This window comes from Saccostrea cucullata, unplaced genomic scaffold, assembly GCF_032062105.1.
Source record: "Saccostrea cucullata isolate Sc308-1 unplaced genomic scaffold, CSIRO_AGI_Scuc_v1 ctg218, whole genome shotgun sequence".
NCBI lineage: Eukaryota > Metazoa > Mollusca > Bivalvia > Ostreida > Ostreidae > Saccostrea > Saccostrea cuccullata.
Genome location: NW_026930772.1, coordinates 320,721 through 335,762, shown reverse-complemented (window position 1 = coordinate 335,762; position 15,042 = coordinate 320,721). Strand labels below are relative to the sequence as shown.

At 33.4% G+C, this 15,042-nt stretch overlaps 1 protein-coding gene across 1 annotated transcript; it reads right to left on the bottom strand.

Moving 5' to 3' along the window:
* Window positions 1–131: 131 nt before the first annotated feature.
* On the bottom strand, window positions 132–11,774 carry LOC134230061 (arylacetamide deacetylase-like). Its single transcript, XM_062711835.1, has 6 exons — window positions 11,527–11,774; window positions 8,635–8,736; window positions 8,382–8,505; window positions 7,849–7,912; window positions 1,162–1,283; window positions 132–948 (listed from the first exon to the last, which is right to left on the bottom strand). Exons 1-6 carry the CDS (start codon window positions 11,554–11,556, stop codon window positions 275–277), a joined length of 1,116 nt encoding a protein of 371 aa, XP_062567819.1. The 5' UTR covers window positions 11,557–11,774; the 3' UTR covers window positions 132–274.
* Window positions 11,775–15,042: the final 3,268 nt, after the last annotated feature.

Genomic DNA, 15,042 nt, shown 5'->3' with positions numbered 1-15,042 from the left:
AATACTATCGTTCCCGTACGATTCTACCATGATTGCAATCTACGAATCGAATTCATGTTAAGGAGAAGCAAGGTTCTGCGTTTTCTGTTAATCTGAGCAATGTTCCAAAATTCATTAAAGTACCAATCGAATTTGAACTCCAGGCATAAACTGTTTAATCAATATTAATACAAAGAACATCGGGACATATAAACACAAGTTTTCTTCTTAAAATTACATACGATTCGAGTACATTAATATAATTATTCCATCAACAAAAGGTATGGTTTCATTTCTATAAGTTTTTATCCAAATAAGTTATGATTTCTTGCAAGGCTTTAAAAGAGTTCTTATAAAACTCGAGGAACAGAAATGAATGGTCCATTCCGGTCCAATGACGATGCGTGACGTCAACGTCCAGTTGACGTAATCTTTCAGCGAGGAAAAAGGCATCGTCCCGTAAGCAGTCTATCTCCGTAGACAAAATGTACGTTTTTGGAAAATTTCTGAGAATTTCGTCATCCGCAAAGAGCGGGGAAAACATAGGATCTAAAAACTTGTCGTTCAACTTTCTTGCCAATCCGGAATCCGTTTTCTTGGACATCGCGCTTTTAACCATTGGTTTCTCTAAATTTTTTGGAAGGACATCGGGTCTTACATGTTTTGGAAAATGAGATTTTCTGATTTCGTCCGTCCAGTGAGCATTTTCCAATAATTTCCGTATTTCAGAGTTGTCCAGAGTCGCAAAACCAAGAGCATAGGTGATCAAAGATTTTAACATAAATTCAGCGTTCGGAAAGGTTGGTGCTTTAATATTGTCACAAATTTGATAGGAGGGAGTGATAAAATTTAATGCTTGAATAAATGGAACCAAGACTATCTGGACTTTGAATTTTGGCAGGTCTAGTCCATCCTCCGAAATCATTCTTATTAACATATTCATGGTCAAATTTCCGCCTGCATCATCCCCTGCAAAATGTTTTAATATAAAATGTTTAATATTTATAGTTTTATACCTCTTGTAAACATTATGTTATTCTATTTTTCGCAATCTTGTACTTACTACGATTTTCAGGGATTTACAAAAAATTGCCATATAAATTACTTATCATGATCATTAATATGATTTATTTGAGAGAGTTGTCAAATAAATTGATATAAAGTTTGCATTAATGTTTATACCCATCAGGATAAGTTTTTCAGAATCCATATTAAGTTGTTCTGTATTTCTCTGTATGTATCGTGTTACTGCAAAGCAATCGTCCACCGCAGCTGGAAATGGAAATTCCGGTGCCAGACGATATCTAGAAAAAATACATGAAAAAATAATGTAGCGGTATCGGACAGTTAAGGTATGTCACTCATGAAATTTGTTATATCAATTTTTTTTTTTTTTTTTTTTTAGTTTTGGCATGTTCAAAATCGTTTGTGCAATATGAAATTTTATTTTGAACAGGGAGACTACGTATATTTATTACAAGTGAGTAGCATAGCCTACATCGCGGAAACATATGAAAAAAAAATACAATTGCCGCTGTAACGTTGAATTTTGACCCGGGTTGAAAATTGACCCGGGGGTCATTTTTCAACGTTCAAGTATTAATGACAGTCCGTTGAAAACCGAGCCGGGTCGTAGAATTTTGATCATGAAACCGGTTCAAAATTCAACAGCATAAAAACACATTTATGACTTTGTTTTCACAACTGTGATTAAATTCATAGGCGTTGGTACAGGGAAGGGGAGTTAGGGATGCTTACCTTTTTTGCAAAGATAGACATAATATAGGCATTAACAATTTGTAATTGGGTTAGTTTCCCTAATTTTAAATAACAGGCACGTTACAGTGTAGTAAAAAAAGAGTAAGTGGTAGTGTTAAAAAAATATATATATTGGATCCAACCCCCAATAGGATTTTCGGGTTTGGACTACTAGTTTGGGCAATGGTCATTTTTTTTTCTTGTCAATTTTTTTCAGATTTGAATTTTTCTTTCTTTTACAATTTTCAAAGTAACATGTAGCTTAATATTGCAATATTTCGTGTAATATTTATTTAAAAAGAAGTACATCTGTAGATCACTTATAGACGTACAACACACTGGGGGAGATAACTCTTGCGATTTCAATTGAACGTTTGACGTAACGTCAAATTTAACGTCAGAAATAAAGCGTCAAAACGACGAGTAAAACGATCCCGATGTATATCAATCATGAAAGAAAATTGGGATATGGGGCTTGGCTGTGTTTGTGCGTACCATACTCAATTAATTAGTATTTTTTTAATTAACCCGATTAAACTCCGTAAAAAGCAAGACTTAAAATACCATCCCTTAATGTTTATTTCATTTCATTTCATATACAAAAAATTGTATTTTTGATCAAAGCGCAGCATTTTTTTTTATTCTTAAAATTTTATTTTGCCGAAATTCTCATTATTACAATTGGCTATATAACATTCCGATTAATGGTCTTCATTACAATTTGTGCATACACGATATAAATATTGTTTTTCTTCTTTAATTAAATAAAACAACAATAAATAAACAAAAAACTTGTTACAATGTAAAATCATGTTGTTCTCAGACTCTTACTGATCAAAGAGGAACAACTCTGAAAATGTAGGAGATGTTTATTTTCCTCCCTTTATTCACGGTTTTCCACAGAATCCAAAGACCTGATAAATCCGAGAATTGAATACTATAGACCTCATATACACAATGTAAGTATAGAATTGAAAAGAATTGTTTACTTGTTACTGAAATTATCTGCATTCATGAATATCCTATTGCAGCAAATCATAACTTTGACTTTCTGTCAACAATGTCGGTTCGCATTTCCTCGAATCAAAACAAAACGTAGCCTATAAGATTTTAGAAAATATCAATGTGCGATTTGATATAAATTGAAATAGATGAAGAGTTTAATTATTGATATTTTGATGTTCATGTGGACGAATACGGAATTTTCATTTTAACTTTAGAAGCGACGACATTGAAAGAAATGCGTACAATATCATGAGGGGTGTATGTACATCTAATGCAAATGTCGATGTATCCCCACGGCCACATACTGTCTCGTTTGAAAAGATGACATGAAAGAAACTACAATTATTCCATTTATATCACAGGACAGGAGAGTTGAACATACACCATTTTTTTAATGAATAAAATTAAAGAAATAAAATTAAAAATCAACATATTCAAGTTCAACAAAACTTGAATTCGTATCCAGGTTTCATGAGATACTAGGAATGCATAACGCATACGTATATGGACTAGACACTAAAATCTTTCAGTAATTTTTTCCTGATACATATAAAAAGAGTAGTCAATATTTATTCTGCATTCATGAATTTAAAAACTAATGCATACCTCCGGGATTCTTGCCTTACCAGTATATTTGCACTGTAAACGACGTTTCGTCAAACGCTAAATGGTCTGCGACGCAAAAAAGGAAGGGGTGGGGGTGATAGGGGTATTCAAAAATTACCTAAAAATCTACATTTAAATACGCTTTACATATGAGAACTTTTAAATTTGTAAGTTAATATATTTTTGAAGCAAAAGCAATATTCCAATTTAATTTTTTAAATGTGTATTTGTAGATTGATATAACAAAGTGATCGACCCCCGCGAAAGACGCGCGGGAACGTGTTTTATTGAGAAAGGGGGAGGGGGTAATTTTCCGCTATTAAATCAAAACTGGTCGTACAAAAATTATACAAAAAATTATTAAGATTATTTTTACTACCAGCTACCTTAAGAAAGTTTTTTTTACAAAAATTAAACGACAGGTTTTTTCACAAAAAAATTTTGAATTTGAAAAATACGCAATTTTCAAGGCTTAGAAAATTCATAGTTTATCAGTTTAAGGTCTTTAAAAATTGTTTTGATGATATGTATATCAAAAAGATGACTATGTTTTTGTGTTAAATGTTTAAAAGAATAAGCCAATAAAATTTGACATTTATATCTAACCTGGTTTTTTTGAAAATCAAGGTTTAAGTAGTTCATTGATTAAAAAATTTCTCTCCTTGTAAACAACTAAAGGGGGGTAACTTTCGGAAGTTCCTGTCCAAAAACCACTCGAACGATTTTGTCCAAAATATGCATACATGCAGTAGATATAGTCATGTACTAAATATACAAAAATAACGAAAATTAAACGACAGGAATTTTTTGGGGTAGTTGTGTTGTACATCCTTAAGTTTCGCGACACCTTATTTTCGTGAGGTAGTCATTGACTCTTGATTAGCGAGACAAAATTTTCACGAATTGTGGTTATTGCTCTTTAAAATCTTAAAGAATACTATTATACGCGAAAATTAATTTTTCGCGAGCACACTGTCTCGCGTAATTACGCGAAAATAAAGTTCTCGCGAATAAAGTGTGATTTACAGTATGAAAATCCTGAATATTAGTAAACATAGTTAAACAATATACAATTTAGTTCATAAATTTGTTTATTTATAATTTTTTGTTTGCTAACAACATTTCATTTATTTTAATTTTAAAATTCCTAATACCCTGGTATTAGTATTTGGAAAATGGTGAGAGTTTAACGCATGATGCACGTGCTTATTTAGTTATGCGCAACATTAATAACTTATAATGTCCAACTTGAAAAACGGATTTTTTTCAAAATAAAAGGTTTAGTGATCTTTTTCGCATAGTTAATCAAACAGTTAAAGAACGAACCTCAAAATTAATACATATTTATTTTGTTAAGTAGAGAATGTAAAAGGGGGGGGGGGTAATCTCCCCTTTTTGGGATTAGTACCATATATATTTGAAGAATGTGTTTGTTTTGTTTTTTTGTTTTTTTGGTTTTGTTTTTGGTTTTTCTTTTTTTTTTTTGTTTTTGTATTTGTTACTGGGCTGTTCTCTTCATTTTTGTAGTTTTTTTTAAATCAAAAAATGTTTGCCTTAGATACACAACCCTAACATTCAGCGTTATTTAATATTTTTAATAAAGTAGCCAAAATAAAACATTGACCCCCTCCCCCTGAATCGGGGAAACACAGAATAGTTTGTGAGGAATTTTTGAAGCGGCCCTTCCATCCAATTAGAGACATAGTTTGGTTTTCAACATTGGCTAGTTTCCCTTTCCCTTTCCCTTTTTTGTTTGCTTGTATGTTTATTGCGTTTCGTTTATTTATTTTGTTTATGTTTTTTTTTTGTCACAATATTTCAGAGGGTTTTGACACCATACCCCCGCCTCCGAGAAAAACTTTAGGATCTCTCTCTCTCTCTCTCTCTCTCTCTCTCTCTCTCTCTCTCTCTCTCTCTGTGTGTGTGTGTGTGTGTTTCTTTGAAGAGGAATGCGCTTTTTAGTTGTTTAGATCAAAAGAAGTTGCAGAGACAGAGCTTTTTTGAAATGTTGATAAAAAAGATGGTGGGAAGTGCAGCTTCTAGTCCATCCCAGATTCTTACTCTAGTTCTCATTCTCAAGGTTATGCTCCGAAAACGATCGATTTTTAGGCCGAGGCAGGCTACTGACAGATAAGTTTGTTACAAGGATTTCACCAACCTTGTTTAAAGTCAGCATTACTTACATGGTATGGTCGCTATATTGATCTTTTCACAAATATAACCTATCATTGGATTCATTTTGACCGATGTGTTTCATTCTACTTTTTAGGCTTTTAATTTTGTTAATTTTTATACTGAATTTGACTAGATGGGATGTTCTGCCCACCTGATCACTTTAAGGTTTCATCAAAGGTCAACATGTCCAAAAATTTATTTTTACAATAGCTCCAAAACTATGTGAGGTATAAAGTTAAAACTTTTTCAGTTTATAAAGTTTTTTTTATTGATTAATAGATAGAAAGCATCACTTGATAAAAAACATACTTGGAAAAAATATTGAGAAAAATTCTTCTTAAAAATGCATATATTTTCAAAGAATACACCTAATTGATTCCGCGCTCTTAGTGAAAACCATTATTGCAGAAACAAAATATGTTTATCAATGAAGGGCAAGTTGGACTTGGATAGCCTCTGGAAAGTTGTTTTCCGTTTATTTTGTCCAAATGTTAAGACTTAAAAGTGAAAGTACATTGCAAATGGTGGATTCTATAGGGGTCTTGTCTTTATACATGTCATGCTTTCAATAACAGCCATTCAGAGACCATTCACGTCCAACTTGCCCTTCAATGATAAACATAATTTTATATTATTTCTGCAATGATGGTTTTCACAAAAAAAGAAGAAAAAAATCAAGCAGATGCATTTTTCTTTAAATATGCACATTTTCTACAATTTTTCTTAAAAAATATTTTTTTTAAATATTTGTTGTCAAGTGATACTTTCTATCTATTAATCATTGATATATTTATAAACTGTAAACGTTTTGACTTTATAACACACATATTTTTGGATCTATTGTAAAAATATTTTTTTAGACATGTTGACCTTTGACGAAACCTTAATATTTATGTATACGGCTCACTTTCTAGTCATCAGATTTCCAGAATTTTTGTTTTATGCCCTATTCATGGTTTTGTACATGTAGTTATTTATGGATATGGATTTAGAAAATATTGTCAAAAATAAAGTTGTCATGCTTGAAGATCGTGTATAAAAATGTACATATATACACGGGATGATAAGTTTATTTCTATTTTTCTTGAAAAGGGAAAAAAATTGAACCCGAAATATAAATATAGAGATACTGATGAATCCCGTAAAACAACTTCCAAGTTCAAAAAATGTTCAAACTCTTAGGTGGGGTCAATATCCAACAGGGTCTATTTTCAACTCGTTGAAGTCATCGGAGATAAGATAAAAAAATTTCAAGCTGTTGAAAAATGACCCCGGGTATAAATTCAACGACTTTTGGTCTCAATTTTCAACGTTGAAAAAACACCCCTGGTTCAATATTCAACGTTGAGAAATGAACCCCGGGTCAATTTTCAACTGGGGTCAATATTCAACGTTACACCGCCTACATTTTGCACCCATTTCATTCAATATTAATGACAGTTTGGTCATAATTTTTTTGTTTAATACAAAGAAGGTAATTTATTAATTATTTCAATTCTAGCGCTAAATAGTTTATTATCCCTAATTTCAGCTCTTGAAAAATGGGGGTGGACGATATTTTCCATTGAAAAATAATAAACGCATTATAAACTATCTACATGTAGTACTTGGGTAGAATGTTGCATACGCTACCTTATATACATTTAACGCCCGTGAGTAGCATACAAGCATAAATACCTTACGTAAGCATAGTACCGGCATGTTGCACTCCTTACGTTGCATAAAGAAAGTGAGTAGCACACGCTGCGTAACATAGTAAGAGGTATGAATTATTTACTCTTGCGTTAACATAATAGTGAGTATCATAACCAACCCCAAAATGTAATAAACATTTTAAAATAACTACCTTTCATTATCATAGCGAGCTCCATACTCAATCTCACATACACGTAGTAACTGTAGCTACATGTATATACAAATAATTCCATTTCTATTTGTTTTCTCTGTGATAACTCTTTGATATAGTTTATTTGATTTCTTGATCATTCTAACGGAATGTAAATGTCGCCAAGCGATACGTCAGAAGCTAAGAAGACATAATGTGCATGTAAATCTCGTGCGTCTGTCTTTGTGTCTTACGCTAAGGAGGCCAAATATGCATGTAACGTCAGGGGCGAGGACTATTGAAATTGACATGGGATGCCTCATGTAATTTAATTTTTGACATAGTGAACAACATACCCTACATTACAAAATAAGTACATTATGTACACATAGGGAGTACGATTGACTCTCATCTATATATATTAGTAATAAGTAATATAACTGACCTCCCATAAAATAGTAGTATATCAAACCTTTTTAGTCAATAGTATATTAACCTACCTGACGTATATGAGTACCATTCTCCTCAGTTTCAGCATCCGACAGATCATAAGATCGTAGTTCACTGTTTTCAAAATGAAAGGAAAGTTTTTGTGTATAATTATTTTAGCTAGTTTAGTGTATATTGTGTTAGAATAAGTATTTAATGATTTCGTTCTAACAGACACTCGATTATTTATTTATTTATCTATTATTGTACATATTTTTTCTATTTTATTTGCAATAAAAAACTGATTATTTGCTAAACTCCTTATAATTTATCTATATATTTATTGCATTTTTAAAAACTTTTGGTAATGCTATCAATATGTTCCCATAGAACACAATATATTTAAAAAAAAGAATGGAGAGTTTATCCCAATGAAATACATTACAAGTCTAACAGAAGTGTTTTACAAAACTCGCATTTTGCAAAAACTTTCAATGGTGTTTTCTATTAGTAAATGAATATTAAAAAAACATGCCTATTGATAACCTATATAAAAAATTAAGACTATAATGTAACCAACCACAATTTTTAAGAAGTCTTTTACCAAATTCATCCATACAGAACCCCCCTCCATGAAGATACACAACCCCTGGAAGTCTCTCCACTTCTCTCATATCGGCCGGGCGATAGATACGAACAGGTACCCTTTCTATCGATGTGTCCTCCGTCTGAATATATAAAAATAGATTTAGAAAATTCTTTTTCAATCATAGTTTTGTTTATAGTTATTTTCTACTTTTCCTTAATTAACTTCACAACTTAAAGAAAATACTACGTAAAACATTATAATAACGTACTGAAATTATTGGATCCTTTGAATTGCTTGTGGTTTCTGGGTAGATATTCCCACGAGCAATCTGCATTTCGTGTTCTTTCCCTCGCCAAAACTTTGAGTTTTTCTGTGTAACAAAAAATATATGAATAAAACTTAATTAAATCAATTGATGATTTCTCAAACGATACCAAAGTCTGACACATCTGATTCATATTGGATAGAAGAAGACTATTATGGTGACCTTAAAGCTGAACACTACTCGTAAATAGGCATAGTCCGCCATATTTCTCGTTCTTCAACGCTCTCCCTACAACTCGTATATAAGGAGCAGATCGCTAGTCAGTTCAATGTACAGTGGACCTTCAGATATCCGGACGCCAGATATCCGGATGCTTCAGTATCCGCACGACTTTTCATCGGAACGGAATTTTTAAACGCTATTTTGTCTTGTTTAACTGGTAATTCAGATATCCGGACGCTTCACATATCCGGACAAATTGACTGGGAACCAAGGCGTCCGGATAAATGAGGGTCCACTGTATTTTACTACAGAGATCCGATGAGTGAAGACGTATATCTTACAAAGCGTGCTACTCAATATCGATGAAATTATCAAATTTTACGTATTTTTTCCAAAACAGGACAAAAGTATCATGGAAAATACAGGTCAATACATTATTTACAAACAGAAAATGCACAGAAAAACAAGAAATAAACGTAAAAAATCTAAGACCACGATAGGAGTACTACGTTTCAAGTGTGCAATCGGGTGTAACGAAAGCGAGCGGTTTATATACCCGTCTGACAGTGCCTATTTATGAGAAGTGTTCAGCTTTAAACAACAATATATAAATATTGCATGTAGTTGAGTGTAACATGCGCCTCGGTTGACAATGGTTTTCGAGGGGTGAAAATTTTCAATGTTACTCTGAACTACATGCAATAATTATTATATTATACTGAATGTTTTATACAAATACATATAACAGTGAACCGTGCGCGCATAAATTCTGCGCAGTCGCTATTTTTTGGAATATCACCCGTCGTCAAGCAATGTTGACTGTTGCTACGCTGGAGGGCGTGGCTTCATTATTCAGCGGGTAATAGTGTTTTTTAACAAATGTTTCTCGACCAATCGGATTCTACTAATTTACATGAAAGTATAATATAACTTAATGATAAATTTTTGATCACAAGCATGTCTTATTCATGTAGAAACATATCATTTTCACCTGTGTGTGGAGTTTACAGCTGTCATTTGTTTAAACCTGAATATTGAGGCCACAGGCCTTTAAATCGCTTAGAAAAAAAATTGAAGTTTAAAAAAGTATCTTTTTTTACACACACAATTTTTTTAAGCGATCAAAATGCCTGTGATTGAGGTCTATGATTTACTCGCGAGTATGTTCTACACGTGTACGAACAATTTCTAAAACGAGAAAAGCTATTGATTAAGAAGTTGAAGTCACAAGGATACCAACAGTCTCGTGTACAATCAATATTTTGCAAATCCTGTGGTTGATCGATACAATGATCTGGTCGACAAATACAATCTATCTTTAATTCATATGTTGACTGACGTTTTTCATACAAATTGTTAGGCCATTATTTATACAATAAATTGTCAATTTTTTAGCTCACCTGAGCCGAAGGCTCAAGTGAGCTTTTCTGATCGCATTTTGTCCGTCGTCCGTCCGTCTAGCTGTCCCTCCGTCCGTCTGTAAACTTTTCACATTTTCGACTTCTTCTCAAGAACCACTGGGCCAATTTTGACCAACTTGGTACAAAGCATCCTTAAGTGAAGGGGAATTTAAATTTTTAAAATGAAGGGCAAATTCCCTCACAAGGGGAGATAATCAAGAAAAGACAAAAATAGGGTGGGGTCAGTAAAAAATCTTCTTCTCAAGAACCACTGGGCCAGAAAAGCTGAAACTTATGTGGAAGCATCCTGGGGTAATGTAGATTCTAAATTGTTCAAATCATGACCCCCAGGGGTAGGGCGGGGCCACAATGGGGAATCAAAGTTTTACATAGAAATATATAGGAAAAATCTTTGAAAATTTTCCTCTCAAGAACCTTTGGGCCAGAAAAGCTGAAACTTATGTGGAAGCATCCTGGGATAGTGTAAATTCTAAATTGTTCAAATCATGACCCCCAGGGGTAGGGCAGGACCACAATGGGGAATAAAAGTTTAACATAGAAATATATAGGAAAAATATTTGAAAATCTTCTTCTGAAGAACCACTGGGCTAGAAAAGCTGAAACTTATGGAGAAGCATCCTGGGGTAGTGTAGGTTTTAAATCATTCATATCATGACCCCGGGGGTAGGGGGTACAATAGGGATTCAAGGTTTTTCATAGAAATATAAAGGAAAACTCTTCTTCTCAAGAACCACTGGACTGGAAAAGCTGAAACTTATGTGAAAGCTTCCTGGGATAGTGTAGATTTCAAATTGTCCAAATTATGATCAGTGGGGTAGGGTGGGGTCACAATATGTTTTACAAGGCGGAAATCTGGTAAAGAACAGCATGGTAAAAGCTTCTCAGGTGAGCGATGTGGCCCATGGGCCTCTTGTCGTTTGCCTTATCATGCCAAGTATAGCGCACGGCGAGTGTATCCAGTCGAAAGAAGATGACTCTTTTCCTCCATGGCACCTGATCCCTCTCCGATGTTTTCCGAGGTCCGTGTCTGCTCGGCTCCCGCTTTGTATTGTTTTAACGGACATTTGAGCTTAGTTACTGTTCGTTTCTTCATATTTCATGAGTTGATTTTATGCATCACTGCATTTAGTGAAAATTTTGGAGTAACATTTTGAAATTTAATAACATGAAAAATACAACATGCTTCATATGCACACAGTAGTTTTATGCTTTAATAATTATGAAAACAAAGATACATTGTAATTTCACATACCAAGGCATTTCGGAGTCGTAATCCTGCCATTAATTTCTGTCTTTGAAACTTTTATTCGGCAGTAGCAGGCATGGGGACATACAAGTAATCTATAACACCAGCCAGTGTCACGGCCACAATGGTCAGAACTCCTATAACAGTATACCCTGCTCCCACCAGGCAAAAAGCGATCACAATACCCGATCCGAAAATCACAGTTCCCATGGTCTATCTGCAGGCAGAAAGTGGAGAGAGAATGCGTTTGAATGAAATGTACATTACTTTGTATGAGGTGCATCTGTAAATATTACGTAAGATGTCATTGTAACGTATATCAGTGTCATTCAAACACATAATTCGTTGAAATGCATATTTGTAAAGAATCGCAATGCTATGCATAATTAAATGCATATGTGTTATATGATTTTTATGCCCCCAACCCTTAATCAAAGATTCTGGGATATATATACATGTAGTTTTTATTCTTTCCGTCAGTCTATTTAGCTGTCTGTCCACAAAAAACATTAACCTTGCCAATAAATTATACATGTATTTATGATTTGTAAGAGTTATGGCTTTCATATTCCATGTGTTTAATCCTTGTGACAAGACCTTTCGTTGTATTTTAACAGTTTTGATTTTGACTAAACCTTGACCATAACTTTTGAACAATTGGAGTTAGGGTTTTCGAACTTCACATATGAGAAAATTAACTTTTGCAATAGGTTGTCAACTTGTCATACGGGGGAATGATGGCATCAATATTTCACAAGCACATGTTTTCTATTTTTTCTTGTTTTCGTTTTACCTACCCATATAACGGGTTTTCCTGTCGAGGTCGGAAAATTCGAAGAGGTCGTTCGTTTTTCCGCTAGTCGGAAAGGCCCGAGAAGTTGCGATTGCTGCAGAACCGTTACAGTAGCTCTCCTCAAAAAAATATAGTGACAGACCGGAGAGCTACAGTGCCACCCATTGTAAAAACTGTATAATTTATTTATTGCGAACAAAAAGTTGCGCCTAATTCTGGATTAATTTACCAATTTTCTCCAATAAAGATTGATTTTTTTTAAAAAAATTCCTTACTTCTCTATCAAGTACTCTCGTGATTGACACAGATCTGCACGAAGTGTGTTGGATCGAATTATCTTGCAAACAGAAATGGCAGTATAAATAGACGAAAATTTCGGTGATCTCAATTTCAGGGCCAGGAGGGCTATAAATAACAATTAAGGAATGTTTTGTTGTGGAAACAGTTAAAGCTAGAATATGTTAGGAACATACGCTTACCAATATTTTTAGGTGACAGTTTTAAAACATGGAACAATAAATCGAAAAACAGCGCACTTTTTGTGCGCAATAAATATACAGTTTTTTCAGTGGGTGGCACGGTAGCTCTCCGGTCTGTTAATATATTTTTTTCGGAGAGCTACAGTTCTGCAGCTCGCGTTTTACCTGCCCAAAGTTATGCCAAAACTTTTGGCGTAATTGATTTTAGGTGACACACGGTTTCAGCTCTTTGCATATACTAATACTAATTTTAGCGTTTACAAATTTAGCGGACTACATTCAAAACGCCAAAATTAGCACCCCCGCTAAAATAACCAGCTATACGGTATTCAGTTGCTTTGATCACCTAATATGGCCACATGATGTGTTCCCGAGGGCTGTTATTTGAACAAATTTGAATCTTAAAAGAAACTAGCTTCTAAAGTTTAGATGCTTATCAATATCACATATCCATATAAATCTGTGTTTTTACGTCTAATGATTCCTTTGCTGTTCTTGTAAAAAAGTGTTTTCTGTACCTTCCCTTATATAAGTTTGATTACCTATTGTGTTCCCAAACCTATCCCCTGGGGTCGTAATTGATTGAACAAACTTGAATCCATTGCCATATGTACATGCTTCCACATCAATATGACTTATCATGCCTTTGATGTTCTTGACTTGAGAAAATTTCCTTCAAGTTTTCCACTGTATATTCCTTAAAAAACTTTGACCTTTCTTATAATGTTTCATTGGAAGGAGCTTGTGTGACAAGACCTTTCTTTGAAAACTTTAACCTTGGCTACAACTTTTGATCAGTTGGTTCTTATGCTTTCATCTTTCAGATTTGCATTCCTTGTGAAAGACCTTCACCTAATAACCAACAGTTTGAACTCTTTAATGTTGGAGTTTGACCTATCTTCTTTCAAAAAAAAAAATCTTGGTAATAAATTTTGAAAGTTGAGTGCCAGGGCCATCATATGTTTCGTGTTTTTTTTTTAACAAGACCTTCTTTTGGGTACAGTTTTTATCTTTTATCCTTGGCCTTAGAATTAGACCTTTTTTGAATAACTTTATCCTTGTCCTAAACTTTTGAGTGGTTAGTGCTAGAGCTTTGATGCTTCACATGTGTACTTCTTGAGGAAAAAACTTACTATGAGCACTATTTATTTGACCTTCATGTTTGTCTTGCTTTTAATACTTTAACCTTCACCATGTTTTCATATCTTGTATGTATAATTCTTGAAAACTTTCTTTAGGTATCAACATTTTTTTTTATCTTATCCTTGACCTGTGGAGCTCGAGTTACATTTGAGAAACTTTAACAATCATCATAAACTGCCATACGGGGTCATCAATATTTCACAAACACATTTTGTAACATGTAACTGTTTTCTAACTTTGGGTTTATCTTAAAAATACTACAAAAATATCAATGAAATTTAAAAACAAAATTCAAAATGGATAAAAGTCTTCATACATGTACCAGTATCTTAAAGTTTTATTGATGGCTTCCTATTTAGTACAAGAACGAACACATAATGTGAATTGATAAAGCGAAGTTTTTCAGAGTCCCTGGCAAAATTCTTAAAATTCCTTCTTAAAATTTTACGGTTTATATAATGAACTAACTATGATATAACGAATTTACAGATAAAGCGAATTGATTTCTGAGTCCCTGTACAGGTTAAATAAAATGAAATTTTCATCTTGTATAATGAATTTTCAAAGATCTCACAATGTGATAAATTGAACTGATTTTATTTTCCAAAAGTATTAGTACATGTATATATTTCCATTTCTACATATGTATTTGTTTTCTCTGTGATAACTCTTTAAAAGTTAGTTGAGTTGATCTAATGATTTTTGCTTTTGAATTTCGCTAAGCCACAGGTTCAGAGCTAAGGAGCTAGGCCTAAAATGCATGTAAATCTTGTGCATCAGTCTTTGTGTCTAATGCTAAGAAGGCCTAATATGCATGTAAATCTCTTGAGGCTGTTTTTGCATTTGACCTCAGTTGGCAGAGACTATTGAAATTAACCTAGGAGGCCTCATATAATTTAAATTTTTAAAATCTAGATTAACAATTTTATTTCACAATTTTAATTCTTGAAGGAAAAGGTGCATATTGTGAATTCCCCAGTATAGTTATAGAAATTCATTATATGAATATAATGAATAATTCATTAAGGATAATGCAAATAAAATTCACAGGTCCCCAGGACTTCGCTTTAACCTAGTTTTACTGTACTGTTACTGAAATCCACAAAA